This window comes from Mesocricetus auratus, unplaced genomic scaffold (genome assembly GCF_017639785.1).
Source record: "Mesocricetus auratus isolate SY011 unplaced genomic scaffold, BCM_Maur_2.0 Super-Scaffold_100691, whole genome shotgun sequence".
In the NCBI taxonomy this organism is placed as follows: Eukaryota; Metazoa; Chordata; class Mammalia; order Rodentia; family Cricetidae; genus Mesocricetus; species Mesocricetus auratus.
This window is the reverse complement of record NW_024429267.1, coordinates 42,497,204-42,522,211: the sequence shown is the minus strand read 5'-3', so window position 1 is coordinate 42,522,211 and position 25,008 is coordinate 42,497,204. Positions and strand designations below refer to the sequence as shown.

At 43.5% G+C, this 25,008-nt stretch overlaps 1 protein-coding gene and 1 long non-coding RNA gene across 3 annotated transcripts in view; one reads left to right on the top strand and one right to left on the bottom strand.

Annotated features, from left to right (window-relative positions):
- Positions 1-16,893, top strand: part of Acp3 (acid phosphatase 3) — a 55,208-nt gene extending 38,315 nt beyond the window's left edge. Inside the window, exons 11-13 of one of the 2 annotated variants that reach the window (XR_005874773.1) lie at positions 6,887-7,147; positions 14,769-14,929; positions 16,585-16,893. Coding sequence is in view for 1 of the 2 variants with exons in the window: in XM_005074833.4 (XP_005074890.1) it covers positions 6,887-7,005 (119 nt within the window). In the remaining variant the exon portion in view is untranslated. Of the gene's footprint in view, positions 1-6,886; positions 8,690-14,768; positions 14,930-16,584 lie in introns of those variants that run through there. The other variant, XM_005074833.4, reaches the window with a different exon arrangement.
- LOC110341792 lies at positions 15,747-22,407 on the bottom strand. Its single transcript, XR_002383792.2, has 3 exons — positions 21,523-22,407; positions 19,097-19,221; positions 15,747-16,019 (listed from the first exon to the last, which is right to left on the bottom strand). It is a non-coding gene; the product is annotated as an uncharacterized LOC110341792 (long non-coding RNA).
- Positions 22,408-25,008: the final 2,601 nt, after the last annotated feature.

Genomic DNA, 25,008 nt, shown 5'->3' with positions numbered 1-25,008 from the left:
ATAGCTGCCTATCACAGAGATCAGCAAATGTCAGAAACCAAAGGGTTGTTTCAGATCCAGGTTGCCAGCACCCTGTTGATTTTTTTGTTTGTTTGTTTGGTTGTTTGGTTGATTTTGGTTTTTTTGAGACAGGATTTCTTTGGAGGTTTGTAGACCATGCTGGTCTTGAACTCATAGAGATCCTCCTGCCTCTGCCTCCCGAGTGCTGGGATTAAAGGGGTGTGCCACCACCGCCCAGCCACCCTGTTGATTTTAACTAGCAGAAAGCTTATTAGGAGTCTGCTACAAGACAGCCTCCAATAAAAAAAAAACTTTATATTTGAACTCCCTAAGGAAAAAGGACTAGACTACACTATTCAAGAAAGTCTCAACAAGTAATGCTAGAGATGGCAGGCAAAAGTTGAGATATCCCTGATATAGGAAATGACCACTGCATTGGGCGACCACTTGCCTTAGCATAGGTACTATAAAGCACAAGCTAAGCAAGGAAGGTGGTAAGGGTTGAGTGACGTTTTAATGGGACCACCAAATTTAGTACATAATTTAGCAAATAAAAAGTATAGGAATCCAAGATCAATTTGACAAATAGGTCCAACAACTGAATTACGATCTTGGGGGTAGGGAGTCAGGGGTCAAGGGGTGGAATACAGAACATAGGTTCTGAGAAAGCTAATACCTAAACCAAGACAAAAATTATATTTAAGTATGTCATATGTATGAGGTACTGGCAACCCTGCAATTGACGTTTACAGACTGAATAATTGGTTGGCTCTCCAGATTCAACCTGACTTCCTCATGGAATTCTAAGTTAGTTTATCAGGATTAGGGAAGAGAAGGTACGAATGAGTCTCAAAGGGAATTGCTTTGTAAAGACCCAGTCACTGGCTACATTTGCAAACCCACATGCCAACTGATCTGTGTCACTTTAGCATCTGTTTTTAGCATAGTCCTAGAGAAGAGCCCTTGCTCTGCCAGGCGGTGGTGGCACACATCTTTAATCCCAGCACTTGGGAGACAGAGGCAGGCAGATCTGGTGAATTCGAGGACAGACTGGTCTGCAGAGAAACTCTGTCTCGAAAAACAAAAACAAAACAAAACAAAAAAACAACTTCAAGAAGCATGCTTGGCTAACGTGTAAGACCCAGGGTTCAACTCTCAGTACTGAAAGATGGAAGGGTAAAGAGAGAAGGGGGTGTCTTCTCTGGGTGGTTTAGTTTGCTGTTGTTTTGTTTGTTCTCTCAAGCCCCTGGTCAGGTTTCTTTTGGATAGATTCCTTCCACCAACCCCTTAAATAATCACACCTCAAAATCCCATAGCTGCTCTCCTCATTCCATGCTCACCATGAGCCTGTCTCCTACATCTCAAACCCCTACTGCCACATCTAAATGAAGAAGTATAGCCTGTTTTTTCCACATACCTCTCAGCCATGTCTATCCACAAAAGAGATCACCTCAATCCCACTTGAAAATAAAGTCCATTTCCTCCTCTAGTCTGTCCCAGTCCTTCTCTGGGATGTTTATCCCCAGTCACAGCACAAAATCATGAGACCATCTCAGCCACATATTCCCCTTGATCAGTGTGATTACTCTGTCACCAACACTTTTCAACTCAACCACAGGGCTGACCAGTATTCTAGATCCCTCATCTGTATCCCCCACATCCACAACTCTAGTTCTGAGCCTCAGGTATCTGGCCTGAGATAGTCCAGTGGCTCCCACCAAACCTACCATGTCTCCACCATCATGACATCACCTAAACGCAGACCAGAGCTCATCCTCCAGAGCATTACAGTTGCTGATCATTTCCAGGTGCTTCAGAACAAGGCTAAACCAGAAACCTAAAAACTGGGCCCCAAGGTACATTTCGAGTCTTACCCCACCCCAATTCCCATGCTCTACTCAGTGAGTCCCAAATATACCCTGTGCATCAGTTTCTGTCTCAAGTGAAATCCTATTCCTCTTACAGGGCATCTCAAATATCACAAGCTTTCCAATTTTTCCCTTTTTGCAAATTCAATATACTTTGTAGGTTGCTATTTTCTCTGTTCAAAAGGTGTCAGTGACACCTCCATTTCATTGTGTGTCATGCTATCATATAGCTGTCTATCTGGTTCTCCTACCACATGTTGGGTTGTTACGAGCACTCTTTCCTGCCAGCCTGGTCCCAAAGCTGCATCGCCCCAAATGAACACACAGATGCTATATTAATTATGAAACTGTTGGCCAGTGGCTTGGGCTTCTTATTGGCTAGCTCTGTCTTAATTATTATCACATAACTACTAATGTAGGTATTTCTACATGGTCTTATCTTACCAGGGAATGCCTGACTCACGTCCTCTCTTCCCGGGCTCACATGTCAACTCCTCTCTGCCTATACTTTCTGGAATTCTCCTCCTCTGGCAGCTCCACCTATCCTTCCTTCCTGGCCATTAGCCACACAGTGCTTTATTCATTAACCAATAAGAGAAATATATGTACAGAAAGGCAACCCCCATCATTGGGTTTCTCAGGAGCAGAGGTTATGGGGTCTCAGCACCTCCCATATTCTATCTGGTACAGGATATGTGTTCACTGAAGGAAAGTGTGGGGACACTTATTCCATGGGACTGCTACAATAGCATAGCCAAAGTTAATGGGTTAATTAAAAAATAAATTTCTAAATTCAGAAAACTAAGCATGAAAATAGATTTACTTTTCAGGAACTCACTATTATAGCCCAGGCTGATCAGAAGCTTAAAGTCCTTCTATTTCAGCATACTAAATGGTAGAATTATAGACATGTGTCACCATTCCCAGCCTCATAAAAATCGATATTTTTCTGAGACAAGATATACATATAGATATATAGATGTGCAAATCATTAGTATCTGTCTCTCTTCCTTATTCCCATCTAGTCTTTTCTTTCCTTCAATTCCATTTGGTTGTCTACAACTTTGTTTTAGCTCCATCTACAGTTCTAATAAACTGTCTGTTAGGCTCTAACTTTCCTAAAATTAGATTTTTCATGGCACTAAGCAGCATCCTGATCATGAAAAAAATACTGGACTAAAAGTTGACAGTTTATGAGCCATCATTTTTGGTGGATGTGGGGGGGCTGTTTTGTGTTTGACACATGTTTTCATGTATCTCAGGCTGAGATGGAAGGATGTCCTTGAGGCTTCTGACCCTCCTGTCCTAGCCTCCTGGGGCATGAGATTGTGGGTGCATCTCTACTCCCACCCAATTTATGCAATACTGGGAATCAAACCTAGGCCTTTAATCATGCTAAGCAAGCACTCTTCCAACTGAGCCACACCCTTAGCCCTTGGGTCACTGATTTTTAGTATTAATATTTATTAACACCTATGGCCCAGGTGCTGATCTATGATCCATAAATACAAACTTCTTGTGTCCTGAAATGGATAGTCAATTAGAAGAAACAAGAGACAAATGATAAATGCGATAAGTATTTTGAAAGATTCAGATCACAAGTGCCTGTTGGTGGAAATGAGTGGAGGATGGTTTATGAACAGAACTTTGAAATGGGAAGACTTCATTGAAAAGATGAGACTTAAGCAAAGACAGTAAAAGAGTAACCCATCTGGGATCTGTAGAAAGAGTATTCCTGCAATGCTGAAAGCTGAAGCAATAGCACCAAGCAGGGATGCTGAGGGGTGTTTGAAGAAAAGCTGGAAGGACGGTGTGGCTGGAAGAGCGTCGTCACTGGGACCGGGGCTTCCAGTCTGATGGACCTGAGCATCCACAGCAGACTTCACCTGTGTGTTTGTAAGCATTTGACGGCAGTGTTTAAAAGAGATTGTGAAGCAAGAACAGAAGCTGGAGATGGGCCAAGAAGACACTTCAGTGGTCCTGGTAAATGCAGCTAGCTCAAAGCAAGGTGGTGGCAGAGATGGGACGAGCCATTGGTTTCTGGATTTTTTTTCCCTAGTAGAGCCAACAGGCTTTCCTGACAGATCAGGTGTAGGGTATTTGGAAAATAAAGGATCCACAGAAGACTCATTTTCCCTCCTAAGTCAAAGGAGTTTTCATCATCTAAGGAAAGGGTAGCTATGAGAAAAACAGATATGTGGGGAGAAGGCTTAGCTTCACTTTTGAACTTAAGGGATCTGAAGCCCCTGTTCTCCAAGAGCCTAAGTGCTGAGATCTCAGCAGATGTCTGAATAGCAGAGAGCACTCAACCTGCACATACAACCTTTTCCCTATACATATACGCCCATGCTAAAGTTCAGTTTATAAACCAGGCATCATTAGAGATGAATAAGAACAACTATAACAAAATGCAACAGGGCTGAAGATGCAGCTCAACTAGTAGAACACCACCTGCCTAGCACACTGAGGTCCTACGGTGAGTCCGCAGGACCACATAAAATCCAACGTGATAATGCACTCCTATAATCTCAGAACTTAAAAGGTGGAGGCAGGAGAAATCAAGGTGTTCCTTGGCTACACAGCCAGTATCTAGCTGCCTGGACTATATGATATCTGGTCTCAAAATTAAAACAAAAATAGAACAATTTTATAAATATACTACAATGGAGGGCCTATAAATGTGCGCTCTCTCTCTCTCTCTCTCTTTCTCTCTTGTATATTTTCACCCTTTTCTCAAAGAAAATACATTACAGCTCCTGTCCATGAATCCAATTAATTAATATAAAGCCATGAAAACTGCCTGGAACCAAGATGCTACGGTGTGATTAGTGGTAGGCAGACTATACAGCATAGACTTAATAGACAAAGGATGACTTATACCATATTCCAGGTGGTATGGAATGGGACAGTGTAAGATATCATCATGCTTCTCAGAGAGGTGCACCATTTAAAACTTAGAGATTACTTATTTCTGGAATTTTCCACTTAATATATTCATACAATGGTTGACTAGCACGGGTAACTAGCATTACAGAAAGTGCATCCATAGATAAGGGAGACTACTGCACACCAAGTACATATTGCATGTGAGTCAAGCTTAAACAATAAACTGTAGCTGCAGGTGGAAGTTGTTAGTGAACAGATGGATTTGAAATCGTGCGACTGATAAGATCCCGTATTTCTAGGACAGTAAAATTATCTGCTGAGCCTTAACCAAATGATCTGCTTCTTCCTTTCCTCCCTTTGCAACAAGATTAGGCTCAATCAGTGATTTTCATCTGTGTTCTTGGAACGCTGCTGTTCTATAGATGAGACACCAGGACCAGAAATGTTTGCTTCCTGTTGCCTAAGCCAATAAGTCACCCCATGTTTGTACAGTTAAAAGGTGTGTGTCTGGGTGTGGTGGTGAATACATTTAGTGCAGAATTCTGGAGGCAGAGGCAGGCAGAACTCTGAATTCAAGGCCAGGACAAGTTCCAGGACATCCAGGGTTACACAGAAAAATCCTGTCTTAAACAACAATAACAACAAAGATGTGCACGGATGTAGTGTGATGTTTTACTCTTTTGACTTTTTGGCTCTTTTGGAGAGGCCCACCACTCAGCTCCCAAATAAATCCCTCACGGAGGCTTATTCTTAGTTATGAATGCCTGGCCTTAGTTTGGCTTGCTTCTTGCCAGCCTTTCTTAAATTAATGTGACTACCCTTTGCCTCTGGGCTTTTTCCTTTTACTTCTGTAACCTTACTTTCCCTCTTACTCTGTGGCTGACTGTGTAGCTGGGTGGCTGGTCCCTGACATCCTCCTCTCCTCGTTCTCTTGCTCCTCTTTGTCCTCCTTTCTCCTTCTATTTATTCTTTTTCCTCCTCTCTGCCGGCCAGCCCCGCCTATCCTTACTCCTGCCTCCATACTGGCCGTTTAGCTCTTTATTAGACCATCAGGTGTTTCAGGAAGACAAGGAATCACAGCTTCACAGAGTTAAACAAATGCAGCATCAACAAAAGTCACACAGGTTAAAATAATATTCTACCGCACACTGAGAGCTGGGACAAGCTGGCAGAGTGACATGTCTGCTATGGCGAACAACTGTGGAGGGAAGAGAAACTTCCTAATGCATTCGTTTCCCATCTGGAATGCGACCTGTGTATCTCCCCACGGCCGCTCACCATCATCCATCAAGAGACCTTTCTCAGTAATTACAGATTCACACTACTCTATGCTTATGAAAGATTGCTCCCCAAACTCAACCTCTGCTCAGTTTCTCCATATAACATGGTTTTTGAAAAATCAATTTAAAAAGATGGAATGACTCCACTTCTTTTAGTCAAAAAATCCTCTGAACTTCTGAGTATAATTTAACCATGCTTTTAAAAAATGCATGAAATTCACTGGGGAAGCTCAGACAATAGGATTGCAAGTTTGAGCCGAGTCCACGAGGGAGAGGAGGGAAGAGAGGAGGAGGAGGGAGGGAGGAATGAAGGGAAGGAGGGGGCAGAAGTTAGTATTGTGAGGACCTTGGATACTTCGGCCAGTCACCCTCCCCTCGAAGTGGAGAGTTGAAGCCAAATGTCAAAGGTCATGCTGAAACTAGAACTGAGGTCCCCTCCTGACTCCGGGTTCTGTGCTCTACCCAGCGCACCGCACTGAATCCAGACTGCTTTGGGAATTCCTCTAGAACGTACAATCTAGGCAGGAAGGCAAGACGTAATGGCACACACCTGTAATCCCAGTACTTGGGAGGCTGAGGCAGGCGGATCAGTTCAAGCTAGCTCATCCTTGCCTAGCAAGCACAAGGCCCCTTGAGCTCTGTGAGACCCTGTCTTACAAAGCAAAAAAGCAGAAGGACAAAGAAGGCAAAAGTTATGAAAACTATATTGCTGTACATGAAATAAAGCATCTTTTTAAGTTTTAAATTAAGGCAAAAAAAAGATATATGATATTCATATGCTTTTTAGGTTTTGGGGTGGTGTTGTGATCTTCACATGTTAATTTCACATTGGTGTATTTCTTGTTTTTGCAGTCCTGAGGGTCATTCTTGCCATTACCTTTTGCCTGGTATCTGGTATCCTAGTGATACTGCTGTTGGCCCTCATCCGCCACGGGCCCTGCTGGCAGAGAGACGTGTATCGGAACATCTGAAGAGACGGCTAGACCTCCAGGGACAACATCTCTCAGTGAAGCAGCACCTTCTGCCATACGGGCATTGCTCTGCGCACACCCTCCCGTTAGAACCTGCCTAGGGTTGTGTGAGCTCGCTGCCACGGGGCAGAGTACAAGTTAGGTAGGCCTTGTGACCACTGAGCTGCACTGTGGGCTGCTCACAGGGCTGCCTCGGGACTCCTCTGCAAGAGCCCTTCTGCTCGTCTCTGTTCTCTCACACAGAGGTCCTGAGAGAAACAAGAAGCCAAATTCCAATCCATCTGGTGCTTACAAAGAGGAACAGGAGAGAAAGTGGGGCCAAGACATAGGCTAGACCACACTAGGTAACGCAGAGTGTTAGACCAGAAGTAGAGGAAAATGGCTTTACTTAGTAATCCCCCCCCCCCTCTCTCTCTCTCTCTCTCTCTCTCTCTCTCTCTCTCTCTCTCTCTCTCTCTCTCTCTCTCTCTCTCTCTCTCCTTCCCTCTGCCCCTCGCCCTCTCTCTCTGAAAAGCAATTCAAACCCTCCTACCTGTACATCTGACACACACATACATATATCCATATTCAAAATATCTTTAGGTGAGGCATTTGACTCTCAGAAACTGTAATGTCATTCGCTTTAAGCGTAGCTCCAGTCATTTTCTCCCAGTTTCCACACAGAGAAATAACCGGAAAACCCTTAAATTCATTTCTTCCCACTCTCACTGCCTGATTTTTATACAGTGTGCGTTACCTTCACTTTACAATTATGGTCTCTTACACGGATAATAGCTGTTCATGACCAGCACAAAATGATACTTTTTTATTTACTTATTTTTTGGCATGGTGCTAGACTGCAACCCCCTGGGCTTTGTGCACACTAGGCGAACCCTTTACTAATGAACTGTGCCTTCAGCCTTCTCCAACTTTTCTAATTGTCAACATAGAAAGGAAAGTACACAGGGCAGGGGGCGGGGTGGGGGGACAGAATGACAGCCTGCTGGCTTTGGGCCTTAAATTTTGTTTCCTAATCTAAAATGGAAGAGTCTTCACAAGATGAATGTAGAAGTCACATCTAGATTTTATTTTCTGTGAACAATTTTATTCCACTTTCACTACATGTAAGTCATGGCCCAATCAAGCACCTCCACGGCTGGCACCACCCATGAAGTCATTAGGGAAAAGACTAAAATTTACTTTATATAATTGCATTCTGCTCTGGACACACAAGCATTCAGTTGGTGATAAATTTGATCTTGCTCCTCAGTCGGTTGCTTTACTTCCTTGGGGTTGCCTAAAGACCTCAAAGTGTATCTGGTTGGAGGTGGGGAGGTCAGAGAAGGGTCTTTGTCCTCTGTCCTCACTGCCCACGATCCATGAGCTTTTCTGAAGATAGGCAGAAACATTCGGGTTGTGGCTTCCAAGGCCATACTCAGAATTCACTGTCTGGATGTCTCTATGGGATGCTGGGGCCTTTGACAGCCAGCACAGATCTCTGTCTGCTCTCCACTGAGATCCCCACCCATCCCTAGAGACTCATGGTGCCCCTGCAAAACACCAAGCACTCACCTCTATAGTCTGTACTTTTAATATCTCAGTGAGCCAAAGCCACTAAAAACAAAACTCAAAGAGCACGCTCACTCTCTCTCTCTCTCTCTCTCTCTCTCTCTCTCTCTCTCTCTCTCTCTCTCTCTCTCTCTCTCTCTTCCTCCCTCCCTGATGTGTGTGCATGGGCATTTATGATCATAGAGTAAGCATGTGGTTTGTACACACATGTATGTGCTGCTTCCCATGCTTGCTCAGAGGACAAAGGAGGGTGTCACATGTCCTTTTCTATTATTCTCCTCCTTATTACTTTAAGACAGGATTTCCCAGTGAACCTGGAGCTATTCTGGAATCCAGCAAGCCCCAGTGATCCTTCTGGCTTGTCCCCCACAGCACTGGGCTTAAAGGAACACACAGGCCACACTCAGCTTTTTACATAGGTGCTTGGATTCATGTTCTCACACTTGTATAGCAAGGGCTCTTACCCACTGACCCAGCTGCCCAATCCCTAGTATCTACCATTCTCTTGATTACTGCACAGAAAGCTCTCAGGCTCAATGTCACTGTCTCCTTTACCTTCTTCTCTTGGCAAATACTACAGCCGTTTTTCATACAACAAGCAGAAGAAAGAATCGCAAGTGACAAAGGATCCATAGGAATTAAGCAAAGGGCACAAGTGAGCTGAAGGGTCTCTCAGAAAATAAACTAATAATGCAACTTCAACAACAGGGAATGGGAACTCCCAATACTGATAATTGCCTGGCAGACGGGACAGATGTGACCGTTCTAGTTGCCATGACGATATTGTTGACGATATTGTCACTAGAGCTGGGATCACCTCTGTTCTGATGTGTGTTCCTTTTCACTTGAGGGGCCTTTGTGTAGAATTTACACAAAGAAATCATTATCATATTGATAATAATCACATAAAAATGCCAGTGATAAGTATACAGGAAAGCACTGAGAGACACCAGTGGATTATCTTTAGTTTTATGGCATAGTACTATTAAGGGAATATAATTGTGAAAAAATACTAGTGCTTGGCTGGGCGGTGGTGGCCCACGCCTTTAATCCCAGCACTCGGGAGGCAGAGGCAGGCGGATCTCTGTGAGTTCGAGGCCGGGCTGGACCGATAGCCTCCAAAACAATACAGAGAAACCCTGTCTTGTAAAAACCAAAAAAAAACATGTAAAACAAGCTATTTAAAATTAAAAAAAAAAACTAACGAAAAAAAAAAACCAAAAAAAAAAAAAGAAATGACTTCAACATTTAAATGGCATTCACTCAACAGTTTTTTGTCCTAAAACTGGCATTTCTTCCCTGAATTTACTTGTATTTCCTATCTTCTCAACTCCTTTTTCTATCTCATTCTAATATTGTTAGCACTGACTCCTTACAACGAGAGAGGCTTTCTGGGTAAATGGAAGTTATAATTTAACTGTTTTCTGTTTTAAAACTCCCTACAAAAATTTACCGAGCAATAATTCACACGCGAAATGTTGGTGCCTTGGATCAGGGCTCAGAGACACACACAGCCACACATGTGGTCTTAAATGTTCTACAGCCACGTCTGTAAAGGTTAACTTTTTTAATGAAATGAATTCTAATATAAAATGCATTTAACACAATTCATATGAAATACCATTACAACAGGTAATTGATATTCAAAAGGTGTCCGTGGAATATTTCAAAGGCATTCTTCACAATAAGTATTGAAAATCTGATGTGACTTACGTTTTTCTCTTCCACCACCTCCCCAGTTGGAGTAGCCACCTTTGAAGCCTCAGGAGTGGCTAGTGGTTCCCACGCTGGCCATTACATGACAGCCTGTTTCAAGCAGAGAAAACACATTCTTTATTTGTAAAATACACTTTTGGTTATTGTGACAAGACAGACATTATCGGGCTCACTGAAGAAGTGCTTGCCTACCAAAGGCAAACTGAGTTCCACCCCAGGACTGCATGAAGTGAAATAAAACAAATAGAGCAAGTCATTTTTATCCTGTGTCTTCGTTGCTTTTACCTTTGGCCAAACTGATAGTTGTCCAAAATGCTTTATTTTTATTTCTTTTTATTTCAAGACAGGGTCTCTCTGTGCAGCTTTGGCTGGCCTGGAACTCTCTTGGTAGACCATGCTGGTCTTGAATTTACAGAGATCCAGCCTCTGCCTCCTGAGTGCTGGTTAAAGGCATGCATACCACCACCTGGCTGATATGCTTTTTATTAAAAGCTACCTTAAAGACCTCTTCTAGCCAGGCATTGGTGACACATGCCTTTAATCTCAACACTCTGGAGGCAGAGACAGGCGGAGATCTGTGAGTTCCAGGCCAACCTGGTCTACCAAGAGAGTTCCAGGACAGCCTCCAAAACAATACAGACAAACCCTGTCTCGAAAACAACAACAACAAAAAGACTCTTTCTTCTAACTTATCCCATAATGAATGGATTAATTCTGCTTCTTGTTGAATGTCTTAAGAAGAAAACCAGAAGCAGAGGTAGAGGGGATGCTTTTTAAAGGTAAAATGGTTCCAAGAACAAAGAGCAATGACTTGTCGATATATCCAGTCATTCGCAAGTCATGATTTACCACGAAATTCACTTTATGACCAAATGAACAGAGACAGGTTTACCATGATAAATTCTGAAGCCAAACACATGTTATATGTACATATCTTGGTTTTTCCAAACAGGTTTCTCTGTGTAGCCTGGCTGTCCTGGAACTCCCTGTGTAAACTGGAGAAAGGGAGCCAAGCACTAGTGTGCATCCTTAGTCTCTCCCTGATGGAACGGGCTACTGCAAGCTTTTGCCACCTCGACTACCCTGGCATGGTGGCCTTTACTCTTGTGCTGTGAGCCATCACTCACTCTTCGTCACTTAGGTGACTTTTCTCAGAGGACTGCATCACAGCAACAGGAAAAGGAATGAAGAGAAAAGGAGTCAGAGCTTTTCCCTGTACATTCTTGCTTTTGCAAGACTGGATTGAATACCGTGATGATGGGTTATTATAAAGAAAGTCTCTCTCTCTTCCTGTCTCTCTAGGTTTTTCTCTCTCTACGTTCCTCTATGTCTCTGTCTGTCTGTCTGTCTGTCTGTCTGTCTGTCGTGCTCTTCTACATCTCCCAGCTCCCCCACCAGAGGCCCTCCCTAAAGCAGACACTGGCACCATGCTCTTCAATTTCAGAACTGTAAACAAAATATAGTCTTCATAAATTGTTCTGCCTTAGGTATTTTGTAATAGCAACACAAAAACAAACATAAGAAACTCACATGAAGAACAGAAGAGAATAAGGTAGCTAAGCCAAATGCCTGCACTGACATCCCAGCTTGGACTTTTATGAGCCATATGCTGTTAGGATAGTCACTTAAATCTTCTAAGTCTCCTTCTCTGTAAATTGCAGACAATACTGGTTCCTATTCAAAGTATTATGAGGAATAAATGAGTTATTACTTACGAATGCTAGGAATGGCCCTGGGCCCTACCTAGTAGCAATATATTATTATTAAAGTAATAAGATTTTATTAAATATTCAGCAGACCATGTCAGGAATTTATCACTGTCTGGCAAAAACCTTATCATTCTGGATTTTATTGTTAAACAAACATGAGATGTGATTTTTCACTAGCTCTCTATACACTCTCAATAGTGGGTTTCAATCTTATCCCACATCTTAAAGTGACAACCATTATTAAAATGATGGAGTTTCTCTTAGAGAAGCAGCAGGGACACCAGAGATCTCATTAAAACAGTTGTTGTGATTGAGGATGTTTCTGAGCAAGCAGAACATTGCCTTAAAGAGTCAGTGGATTCCAGCAAGAAGTCAACTGCCACCAGAAACTTCAAATAAAGTTCATTAAAGTGTGAAGACAATCTACAGAGGAGTTGCATCAAGTCAGCTCCACTTTAATGAGAGGGCAGATGTAGCAAGAATCAAAGCCATGGCTGGCTGTATAAAGATCTGTTATCTTGCTAAGGATAAAAAGGAATTATTTCAAACAGACTAAGAATGAAAGCTGGTGGTAGGAATCTCTTTTTTTACTTCCTTTACTGTTTTGATACATATCAACTTCTTTCTTATAATACGGGAGGCACAAATTTCACTGGTCTTGAGGCTGAAGAAATCAGAGAGGCTTCAGAAACGATGACTCCAAGCCGGGCCTGGCCATTCGGTAAGGGCAGGAGGGAAGTAGGCTTTCCAGGATGGAAGACAGGCATTGTGTCTCCCACTAGCCAGCAAGAAAACCACCAAAGGCCTTTCTTCCCAGTCATGTGGGCTCATCCTTTCTGCCTCCTGCACAGATCTCTCCCTGGCCTCTTGGGGTTCAGGTCAGGGAGGTAAAGACCACTTTACCATCTTCCCCACTCAGATGACACTTGGATTGAGTATATAGAATGTTGCTAGGTTTACAGTGGTTCAGGTCAGAACACTGAGATTGTGGCATGTAGGGTTTCCATTGAGAAATTGTATCCTCTCTCCTTTGTACGACTGTCTTTGCCTCCATTTGTAGTAGATCTAGAAGAATAAGATGCAGGCTGGACAGCTGGCTCAGGGCTCATGACCAGACAGACACATGTTGGGGGGGGGGAGTAAATTTCAGAAGTATGGATAAATGTGTATGAAAATTAGCATATGGTAAAGATGGTTTTGCAATTAAAAAATGAAAAAAAAAAACTGGAGTTGAGCCCCAGGAGATGGATGTGTATTTAAAAGGAATGAGCCTGAACCTACACCAAAAATAGCTCTCTAAGGGGAATCATATGAGTCTATTGTTTAAAAAAAAGTATATATTTGTATTTTCGAATAAAGTTGTATATAGAAAACAAAACAAAGACTATTAAGGAACTCAAGTGACTGAGAGTTTTGAGCCAGATACGAAACATGGGAAGTGGGAAAGGTTTTGGGAGGTGACACAGAGAAAGGAGGAGAGACAAAGCCATCAGACGCTCTTGTGAGCTTAAGTGGCGTCTGGGCATGAATGAGCCAACAAACTGGAGGAGTGCAGGGCTTTCTCAGTAACTTTAATCTTAGCCTTTGTTTGCCCGGGTTTCTGTTTAACAGCTCTGGCTGTCCTGGAACTCTCTCTGTAAACCAGACTGACCTCGAACTCGCAGAGATCTGCCTGTCTCTGCCTCCCAAGTGCTAAGATTACAGGTGTGTGCCAACGCCGCTTAGCTTCTTAGCTTAGCTTTTTTTTTTTTTTAAAGACAGGCTCTCAGTTTGTAGTCTTGGTAAGCCTAGAACTCACTGTATAGACCAGGCTGGACTTGAACTCACATAAATTGGCCTGCCTCTGCCTTTTTGAGTGCTTTGATTAAAGGTGTGCAACATCATACCTGACTATTTTAGACTTTGACTTCTATAAAGAGAGGTGGAGCTTTTCTTTTTGTTCTGCTTGCCTGATCCCAATTAATCACACAAAAGCTCATATTAATTATAAAATGCTCATCCTATAATTCAGGCTTATTGCTAACTAGCTCTTACAACTTAAATGACCCATTTTTATTAATCTACATTTTGCACGGGGCTTCACGGCTTTACTTGTTCTTTAGCATCTTGCTTCAATGGCAGCTGCTTGCATCTCCCCTGACTCTGCCCTTCTCTGTATTTTCAGTTTTTGCTTTCCCTGCCTGGCCTTAATCGGCCTTGCTACAGGCCAAAGCAGCTTCCTTATTAACCAATGAGAGCAATACATATTCACAATGTACAGAAAGATTATCCACAGCAACGGATCACACTCCTGATTACAAAGCATAATCCGGCATAGCTATTAGTATTGAATTCAATCAAGAATGATATCTTGAATAATTATCTATAAGGCCACCAGCAGTCTACAGGAAAAGTGCCAGAACTGAGGAGTGTAAGGGACTGAGGTCCAATTACTGACATCCCCAGAGAGGCCAAGAGATTGTGGGGACTTGACAGTCAGTCCTAACCTTATTGCCTGCTCTATCCCAATCAATTAGTGACACTTGCCCCAGAGAACTCAGACCTGTGTAATAATTTACATGTAACTCCCCTAAGATGGCTAAGGAACGATGATATGATACCAGGCATCCCTTAAGGGCCATTGATCTTTGCCCTGGAATGCCTGTGAGACCCTAGTAGTCTGCAGGTGAGATAAGGAGAGGATAATGGTGTTCCTGCTGTGAGATAGGTAGCCATTTGCTTTCTGCTTCTGTAAACTTGCTTATCATTGTGGGACTGGGATGAAATGGTCTTTTTCTTACTATGCAACAGGAATGGAGAAACAACTGAGAAGAGTAGAACGACTTTCTTGCCCAGCCATGGATGCAGTTATCCTTAGATAACTGTGATGTCCACCTTTGATGTCCACCTTCCCTTGGTCCCTTCAGTACCACATGCTGTTGGGCTCTGAGGCCGCCATCCTTCTGCTAGCGGTAAGAAAAAATCCATTTAATCTAAATTTGAATTGAGTCTGAGTCTTTGGTCTTTCTCAGTGGATTCGAATGCCAAGAGATGACACAGAGGAGTCAGCCCAGCTATTCCCACAGCAGACTGGCTGGGAGCAGAGCAGGGATGAGGACCTGGGTTTGCAAAGGTGGGCTGGTTAGGGTGTCAGAGTGGGACTTTAACTGTAGATTTCAAGTTTCCAGATGGTGTAGTTTGAACATGAAAGGCCCCTGTGAGCTTGTGTGTTTCAATATTTGGTGCCCAGCTAGTATGGCTGTTTGGGAAGGTCATGAAAACATGCAGAGGACAGTCTCCCAGAGCAAAGTGAATCACAGAAGCTGATCTTTGAGGTTTAATAGCTCACCCAACTTCTTGACTGCTCTGTTTCTTGTTCCAGAGTGCTGGTTAGATTTTTGTCAGCCTGACACAAATTAGGGTCAGCTAGGAAGAGGGAACCTCAATAGAGAATATGCCCTGTAGGCAAGCCTCTTGCAAGCCTGTGGGGCATTTTCTTGATTAATGATTGATATGGGAGGCCCCAGCACACTCTGGGCAGCTGGTCCTGGGAGGTTTGAGAAGGTGTCTCACCTTGAACCTGAGGAGCAAGCCAGTAAACAGTGTTCCTCCTTGGACCCTGCTCCAGTCCCTCTTACCTCCAGTTTCCTGCTTGAGTTCCTGTTCTGACCCCCCCTCTGAGATGAACTGTGACCTAGAAGTATAAGCCAAATAAGCCCTTTCTTCTCACAGGTTGCTTTTGGTCATAACATTTAACAGAGCAACAGAAACCTAACGCATCCATCAAGATTTGGGGACATCAGGATTCTAACTGCTTACTGCCACCATGATTCCCTGCCATAATAGACTGTACCCTTAGCCTGTGAGCCAATATAAACCCTCCCATCCTTAGTTTTGTCAGACATTTTATCACAGTATGAAAAGTAATGGGTAGACCATCAGTTAGCATCTCTACTTACTTTCATAAGTGCAAGTGACAGTTCAGTAAGATGCCATAGGGAAAGGGCTCAGTGCACTGCTAGGTGGTATCATATTCAGTATAATTCACCTTGCTGTATACTCCTGAAAGCAAAGGAAAAACACACATGTGAGTAAGCTCATTCTCATTTTCAAGACGAGGTCATAGAAAATAGACCAAAGGATTTGAATTATGTCACTATTCTGTGATCGGTGATCCTTCTGAAACTGGTTCCTTATCCTCCACTGGATTTAGCTTGCTATGGGCAATAAAGTTGCATTTACGGGGGAAATAAAACACAACAACTCTCAAAATGCATACAAAGGGAAATTGTTTTTAGATTCACGAAGGCAACAGAAACCATGTCTTAACTAGAGTATATAAAATAGGGGGGCTTGAGTAATGTCAGAGAAAGATAACAATTGCCACAAGGCAGATGCAGTTGGAGTTTCATTGATCATCTTGATAAGCTTGGGAACTTACCAGGGAAAGAGCAAGTTATGTGGATTTTAGTAACTGTAGGTGAAATTTAGTTACAGGTTCAAGCCATGGAGATAAATGGGTTGGTGAAACACAAGCTGTACAGAATACTCATTATGTATCCATTAATTAAGTGGCTCATTATTACATTCATTTGTTAATTAAATTTTTGAAAAATTGCAATTACAGCTTTTCATCTTCATCTGGCAGACCAACTTGGGCCCCAGTGTACCTGATACAGATGAGCGCCAGTTCTCAGCTTCACTGCTAAGCTTTCAAACAGAAGGCTACATTTTCTGGCTGTACTGTGATTGGGCTTTTTACATTCTTTCCCCTTAGATGACTATCTTTTAAGTGGAAAAAGGTAGAGAACTGAGCAAAACTTTATGAGGAAAGGTAATTTGGCCCCAACCTCTCCACATCTCCCAAGACTTTTTTTTTCTTTGTTTTTTTTTTCAATTTTTTTTTATTTTAAATAGTTTGTTTTACATGTCAATCCCAGTTCCCTCTCCCTCCCCTCCTCCCGCACTCCCCTTTCCCCCCCACCCTCCCATCCTATTGCCAAATCCTTCCACATAGGGGATATCAGAGTCTGTCATTTTACTCTGGGTAGGGTCCAGGCACTCCCCTAAGAGTCCAGGCTGAGAGAGCATCCCTCTTTGTGCTATAGGCACACGAAGACTGTTTGTATATCAGGGATAGACACTGATCCACAGCTTAGGGCCCCATAGGTTGCCCAGGCCTTCTCGCTGACACTCACATTTGGGGGGTCCAAATCAGTCCCATGCTGGCCTCCCCACTGTCGGTCTGGGGTCCAAGAGCTCTCCCCTGTTCCGATCAGCTGTCTCTGCTGGTTTTGCCAGCCCATTCTTTGCCAATTTGCTCATCACTCCTCTCTCTCTGTCACTGTTTTTTTTTTTTTCTGAAGCAGGGTTTCTCTGTGGCTTTGGAGGCTGTCCTAGAACTAGCTCTTGTAGACCAAGCTGGTCTCGAACTCACAGACATTCATCTGCCTCTGCCTCCGGAGTGCTGGGATTAAAGGCGTGTGCCACCACCGCCTGGCCACCCAAGACTTTTTGAAGGGGACATTGTTATTAAGAAAACTACCTCAATGCTATTCCAATTTTAGCTTCAGGAAATTGGCTTTTCTTGCTTATTGTGTGCCTGTGAACTGTAACACACATGCTGATCCATGCATTTACCACCATAACAAGGCAGTTCTGTCAGCCACGAAAAGTCTCCTTCCTACCCTCCCTGTCCCCTGCCTGTGACTTCCAACAGCCACTCGTCTGTTCTCCATCTTTCATTTTTACTTTCAAGAAAGCCATCTAAAAGGAATCATATAGAATGTAACCTTGTGAGACTGACTTCTTTTTTTAAAGCTTTTTAATGAGAATATCATTCGATCATTTCCCCTTCTCTTTCTTCCTTCTGACTCTGCACGTGTCCCTGTATTTCTCCTTCTCAAATCCATGGTCTCTTTTTCCTTGTTATTGTTACATTACATATGCATAAATATAGAAATAAAGCCTGCTTGGTTTGTTTAGTGTTGCTTGTATGTACATGACTTTGGGGTTAACCACTCAGCATTGAATAATCAATTATGGGCACATTCCTGGAGAAGACTATTTCTCCCCCTCTCACACTAGGTTTGGTTGAAAAGCTATATAGGAATCATATTAATTTTTATTTACCTAAGATTACATTTAACACATATAATTGTAGTATGTACACATATACATACAGTTTTAATGAAGTTATGCCATTTGGGTTGACAATGCTCCCCTCCCCCACCCTCTAGAGCCATAGACTGTCTAACAAAACACCCAATACCAGGCATGAGAAACCCTTTGTGTTGATCAGGGGAGTCCATGAGACTCCTACAACAATATAAGATAGTGTTGACTTGGGTTGCCTCCCAGAGGATGAAGGCAAGTTCTATTGCTAAAGACACCATGCACTTTGGAGTTTGGCTCAGTGCTTAGCTGTAAATCTGTGCTTCTGCTTCCATCAGTTACTGGATGAAGGCTCTATGATGGCATTTAAGGTAGTTATCAATCTCATTATAGGATAAATTGTAGAGAGGGAGGAGTGATGAGCAAAGGGGTCAAGACTATGCTGGGGAAACCCACAGAGACAGCTGACCTGAGCAAGTGGGAGCTCACAGACTCCAGCTGACAGCTGGGGAACATGCAAAGACTGAATCAGACCCCTGAACATGGTGTCAGTTGGGGGGTTTGGGCAGTTCTATGGGGCTGCTGGCAGTGGAACCAGTATTTATCCCTAGTGCACAAATGGGTTTTGGGAGCCCATTCTCTATGGAGGGACTCTCTCTCAGTCTACATACACAGGGGAAGGCCTAGGCTCTGCCCCAAATGATGTGACAGGCTTTGATGATCCCCCATGGGAGGCTTCACCCTCCCCGGGGAGTGGATAGGGAGTGGGATAGGGGGATGGTGAGAGGAATAGGAGGATGGGAGGGAGAGGGAACTGGGATTGGTATGTAGAATAAGATTGTTTTTAACGTAAATAAAAATTAATTTTAAAAAAGCCCATGCAGACCTCAACCATCTATCTAAAAATTCAAACATGGACCCCAGTTCTGAAGAATTTAATGCATGGATGTGTTCATGATGCATTATCTACTAGTGAACAAATTCATGACAAAAAATAAAATGCCAAGCAAATCCATTGAGCTTACTGCTGAAGAACGATTCTTCTGAAGGAAGAGTCTTTGGCAGGCTCTCAGGATGGTTCCAGGGAAGGCACTGTTACAGCAGGAGATTACAGTTCTGTGTCAGCACTCCTGCAGACCTCCCAGCACAGCTGGGAGACAGTGAAAAGAATGAACCTGACTTAGTGCTGGCCTAATGTTTGTCTTAGTTTTTAACAAAAAAATTTTAAGTGTTAGGAAAAAGAAATTTAGATGTAGACAATTGTAGAATAAAGAAATAAAATATTTTATAGATTTATGGTGTTTTGTGTTTTAGGGTGTTATTACAAAGCTTCAAAGTATTAAAAGGAAATCAAATTAAAAACTTGCTGAGTGTGGGAGTGCAGGCCAATACTCCCAGCACACAGGAAGTGGAGGCAGAATTACAAGTGCAAGGCAGTCTGGGCTACGTAGCAAGACCCAGTTTGGTAGCAGGCTTTCTTGGACTGCCAGCCCCCAAATCATGGCATGGAAATTTATTATTAATTATGAATGCTCAGCTTTAGCTTTAGGCTTGTTTCTAACAGCACATCTTTACGTAGTTCAACAAATGCAACACATCTTTACATAGTTAAACAAATATTCTATTCTAAAACACTGTTCCGAAGAAATGACTAAACAAACAAGCGGCACAGCCTAAGTGTGGACTGTTCATTAGTCTATGGCAGTGTACAGTCATATCATAGACCTTCCCACTCTCTCACTGCTCACTCACCCGCTTATCCAGAGGGGCTCCTGTCCTGAAAGCAGGACAGGCTAACTGTACCATGCAAGTGCACCTCAGCATTTTTAAATCTTTCATACCACGTTCTACCGTGCCTTCTCTATGTTTAGATGCACAAGTATTTACCATTGCATGGCAGTTTGAGTACTATGGCTAGGCAGGTTTGTGGTTCAGGAGCAGTAGGCTATGCCACAAAGCCTCAGCATACAGGCTGAGTTTATGCAAATACAGCCTCGGTTACTCCCATGAGGATGAGGTCACCTAACGATGCACTTCCCATAATGCATCTCAGTCATCACATTAAATATTACTGGATCTCAGCGTTCACTGAAGTTTCATACACTAGTTTGTGGGTATGGTCTGCCACCTAATGTCCATAAGGGATCCTTGCATGTTTGCATTCATGAAAACTGGAAAAATAATTCAAAATGCAATAGGCTAGGTTTCTCTTTTCCTTTAACACAGTTTTCTTTTAATCTGTATCCCTCCGCCCCCACCACACACACAGTCCATCACTATGTGCCACAGTTGCCATGCCTCCCATGCCCCCCTGCAGTATGCCAAAGAAACCTGTTTTCCTCCTACTTTATCTAAAGGGTGAATTCTTTCACAACCCATCAAAATCCCCACAGTGGACTTTACATCTCTTTGTAAATACTCATGTTAAACAAAACTGGAACTGACTATTACACAGCAAGAATTTACCACTGTTTTGTGTGGAATACTATACTAACTAGGAGAAAAAGTAAGACAAAAGTCAGAATCCTTGGTGATGACAGATCGCTTTGAATATTCTTTCTATTCAAATACCCTTTTCTGTTTAAAGTGGGTTGTCCCTTTCTTCCTTAGGTCCTATTACTGGGACCAAAAGCAGCTCAGAGAGGAAAAAGTTCATTTCACCTCACAGCTTACAGGGATGGAGAGATGGCTCAGCTGTTTCTAAAGACTAGGCTCATAGCAGAAAAGTATTATCTTACATCTTACAGTCCACCATGAATGGACATCAGAGCAGGAACCAGGAAGCAGGAACTGAAGCAGAAGCCACACTTTTTGCTGGCTTGCTCTTCGTGACTGGTTCAGCCTGCTTTTTGTTGTTGGTTTGGTTTTTTTTTCGACAGGGTTTTACTGTTTAGCCCTGGCTGTCCTGGAACTCATTTTGTAGACCAGGTTGGCCTTGAACTCATAGAGATCCACCTGCTTCTGCCTCTCGAGTGCTGGAATTAAAGGAGTGAGCTGCCACCACCCGGCTTTTTTTTTAAGTCTGCTTTTTGCTAGCTCCTAGGACCACCTGCCCAGGGGACAGTATGACTCACAACAGGCTGCACCCTTCCACATCAATCACCAATTAAGAAAATGCTCACACAGGCTTGCCTACAGGCCAATCTAACAGAAGAATTTATTCCATGGAGAGTCCCTCTTCTCAGATGACAGCAGCTGTATCAAATGGACCAAAACAAACTAACTAGAACACCATGGCTTAATCTTGGATGGTTTTAATACAAATCTGTTGAGTAAGTGCACACATGTTTGATAATTTGTCTGATGTGAGACACAGGTTTATGCTACTGCTATTTGCAGGTTCTGGAAGCATCAGCTTCCAGAAGCATTTAGTAGGATATTGCTACACTCCTATAATACAGCCAAGCACAACCCATAAAACAGTATGTCCTGAAAGAGTGGTGGGACTTACTTCTTGGAAGGCCTTTTCCAGCAAATCAGCTCTGACGTGGGAACTGGAATGTTGCAGCATTAAGGTTACAAAACAGTTGACTGTTTTCTCCTGTAAATAAGATGGTTTATAAAGACACTAATAATAATAACATATAGGTATATGAAGGAGGGCCGGAAAAAAAGGGAATGGGACAGGGAAGAAGTGAAGAGCTTCAAGGAAAGTTAAAAGGCAATCATTCTATCCACCTACCTACTTGTGTACCTACCTATTTATCTACCTACCTACCTATCTACCTACTTACTTATCAATCTACCTATTCATTCATCCATCCATCCATCCATCCATCCATCCATCCAACCAACCATCATCTATTTGGATTTTCATTTTTATCTTTTTCTATCACAGATACTGGAGGTTCTTATTTGGGCTACTTAAGACAGAAAGTACAAGGAAAAGGTAGAAAACACACCCCTACCATTATACTCAGAGACTGAAATGTCAGCAAAAAATTTTTTTAATCCTTTCAACCAGGAAAGCCATTGTGGCACTACTCTCTGCTGGCCTAACAAAAATGAAACCAAGCTTTCACTGAAAAGACTCGTATTCTCTAGCCAAATGCTGAGTCAACAGCCCAGTTTCTGCAAGCACTCGCTTAATGACCACAGACAGCTTCTGTTCCAGGGGCAGACTGGATTACATGGAAGAAGAGACACAAAAGAAAGCAGGACCAGGCAGAAACTAAATGACTGCTTTGAAGGCTTGCTGTGCTCCCATCACATCAGGCAGCTCTACAAGGAACCGTTAGCTTTCTGCAAGGGTGTTTGGTACTTATTTCATGTCACCGAAAATTTTTGTCTTTGTAATAACCCCCACCTTTCCCATTCAACAGAGAACATAAGTCATTCTCAGTAGGTCCTTTTGTGATCTCTACTTCTCTGGGAATTATGACTTTTTCTTTATTTTTATTTTATGTCTGTGGATGTTTTGTTTGCATGTATGTAGGTGCACTACATGCATGTAGTGCCCACAGAGATTAGAAAAGGGTGCACATTAGATTCCCTGGGTCTGGTGTTAGGAGCCACCATGTGTGTAAAAGGAGTTCTAATTGGTCTAGATAATAAAAGGCTGGGGTAAGATATAGAGGGAAATACCGAGAGATCAGAGAGAAGGAGCAAGCCACAGCACACCTGACCTTCTAAGCATATCAGCAGAGAAGAGAGCAATTTCCTGTTTCTTCCTGATTATATCCTGTTTCTGCCCCAGCTACGTCACTTCCTGTCTGTCTGTACGGACCTCCAGACCTCTATGGTCAGCTAGTGGCAAGCTCCATTTTCTGACCCCCAGACAAGCTATATTTGTGCAAGAAAGATATCATCACATATGTGGGTGCTGGGAATTGTACCTGGGTCTTCTGGAGAGGAGCCAATGCTCTTTACCCCTGAGCCATGTCTATAGCCCCATGGTTTTTTTTAAAGACAAGGCTAGCCTAGAACCCATCATGAACTGCTTGTCTCAGCCTCCTGAGTGCTGGAATTACGGATTAAGGATGAGAGCTACTATACCAGGTAATTCATTGATTCTTATGCTGTGGAAACCTTACCTGAGAAGCACAACCTCGGATTCCAGAGGCTTGTGATGTTTTGGGGGAACCACATGGCTCATTTGGGTCCTTCAGGGGCAGGGCTGAAGGTTATCCCTCCATCAGAGATGCTTAGACTCAAGTGAGATGCCAGGGTTACAGAAGGGAGTGGTGTCAAAGTAATGATCTGTGATTAATGTCACAGGACACAGTATCAGTTACTTTCCAATCTGTGATACACCACCATGACCAAGGCAACCTGTCAAAGGAAGGGTTGATTTGGGCTTACGGTTTCTGCTGGATAAGAGTCCATCACCATCACTAGGAAGGTGCAGTCCTGGAACACCAAACAGAGAGCTCACATCTTGAACTGCAGCTAAGAAGGAGAGGGAGAGAGGGAGAAAGGGAGAGATGGGAGGGAGGGAAGGAGGGACGGAGGGAGGGACGGAGGGGGAGAGAGAGAGGAAGAGGGAGAGGGAGAGAGGGAGAGAGGGAGAGATGGGAGGGAGGGAAGGAGGGACGGAGGGAGGGACGGAGGGGGAGAGAGAGAGGAAGAGGGAGAGGGAGAGAGGGAGAGAGGGAGAGATGGGAGGGAGGGAAGGAGGGACGGAGGGAGGGACGGAGGGGGAGAGGGAGAGGGAGAGGGAGAGGGAGAGAGAGAGAGAGAGAGAGAGAGAGAGAGAGAGAGAGAGAGAGAGAGAGAGAGAGAGAGAGAGAGAGCGCACTGGGAATGGTCCTAGGCTTTGAAACCTCAAAGCCTGCCTCCAGTAAGACCATGCCTCCTTAACCTAACCAAATTCCCAGGGAGCATCTCCTGGGGAACCACTTAATCTAACATCTAAACCTATGGGGACATTTTCATTCAAACCACCACAGGCACTCAGCAGCCGAGCTGGGATTCCTTTGAGGACATTCAGCTTGACACTCCCTTCCATCTTGCTTGTGGCAATAGATTTGCCATCTTCCAGAAAATCTGCAATGAAGATTGCTCAAGTGCATGACAGAAGGCAGGCAGCAGAGGTGACTGCTTTCTGCTCTCGGTGGAAGCTACAAGGATCCGATGTTGGGGCAGCACAAGGCTGTGGAAACCAGTGGATCCTGAAGAATAGTAATGGATGGACTCCGAGAGCGCCCTTCAACTCTTCTGGTGGTTGAATGATTCTGAGTCAGGTTCCGTTGAGGTCAGGAATCATTGGCATGATAAACATCATGACCAAGAGCAACTTGGGGAGGGAAGGGTTTCTTTCCTCTCACACTTTACAGCTCACTGAGAGGAGCCAAGACAGGAACTCGAGGCAGGAACTGAAGCAGTGACCATGGAGGCGTGCTGCTCATTGGCTTATTCAGCTACCTTATGTAGCCCAAACCTGCCTGCTCAGGGGTGACGCCATCCACAGTGGGCTGTGTCTTCCTACATCAATCGACAACCAAGAAAATGCCCCACAAATATGCCTACAGGCCGATTTCATGGAGGCAAAGCCTCAGCTGAGATTCCCTCCTCCAAAGTATATTGGGTTTTACTAAGCTGACAAAAGCTAGCATAGGGGTGATTTTAAAAAATGAGCCAAAAAGGAAAAAATTAAAGCTAGAAAGGAAAGAAAAAGAGATCAATTAAACATTTTTGAAGATAAAACCAGCAACCCCTGCCCACATTTTGTGTAAACCACTACCTCTATTAATAGAGAATGCAGTAACTCCACACAACCATCTGCTCCTTTCTTAAAATACTAGGGGCTGGGCCCAGTGTTCAGCAAACTTGGCTCATCTTTTCTCCAAGACACACTGAGCAGGGGGAGCAGAGGGGAGCTAAGGGGTGGCATTCAGGGAAACAAAGGAAAGCGTGAACAGCTTCCATGGCCTGATCTGTTAATCTGCCTGCCGCCATACAGCCTTGGATTCCAGCCTCACAACAGCTGTCACGATAA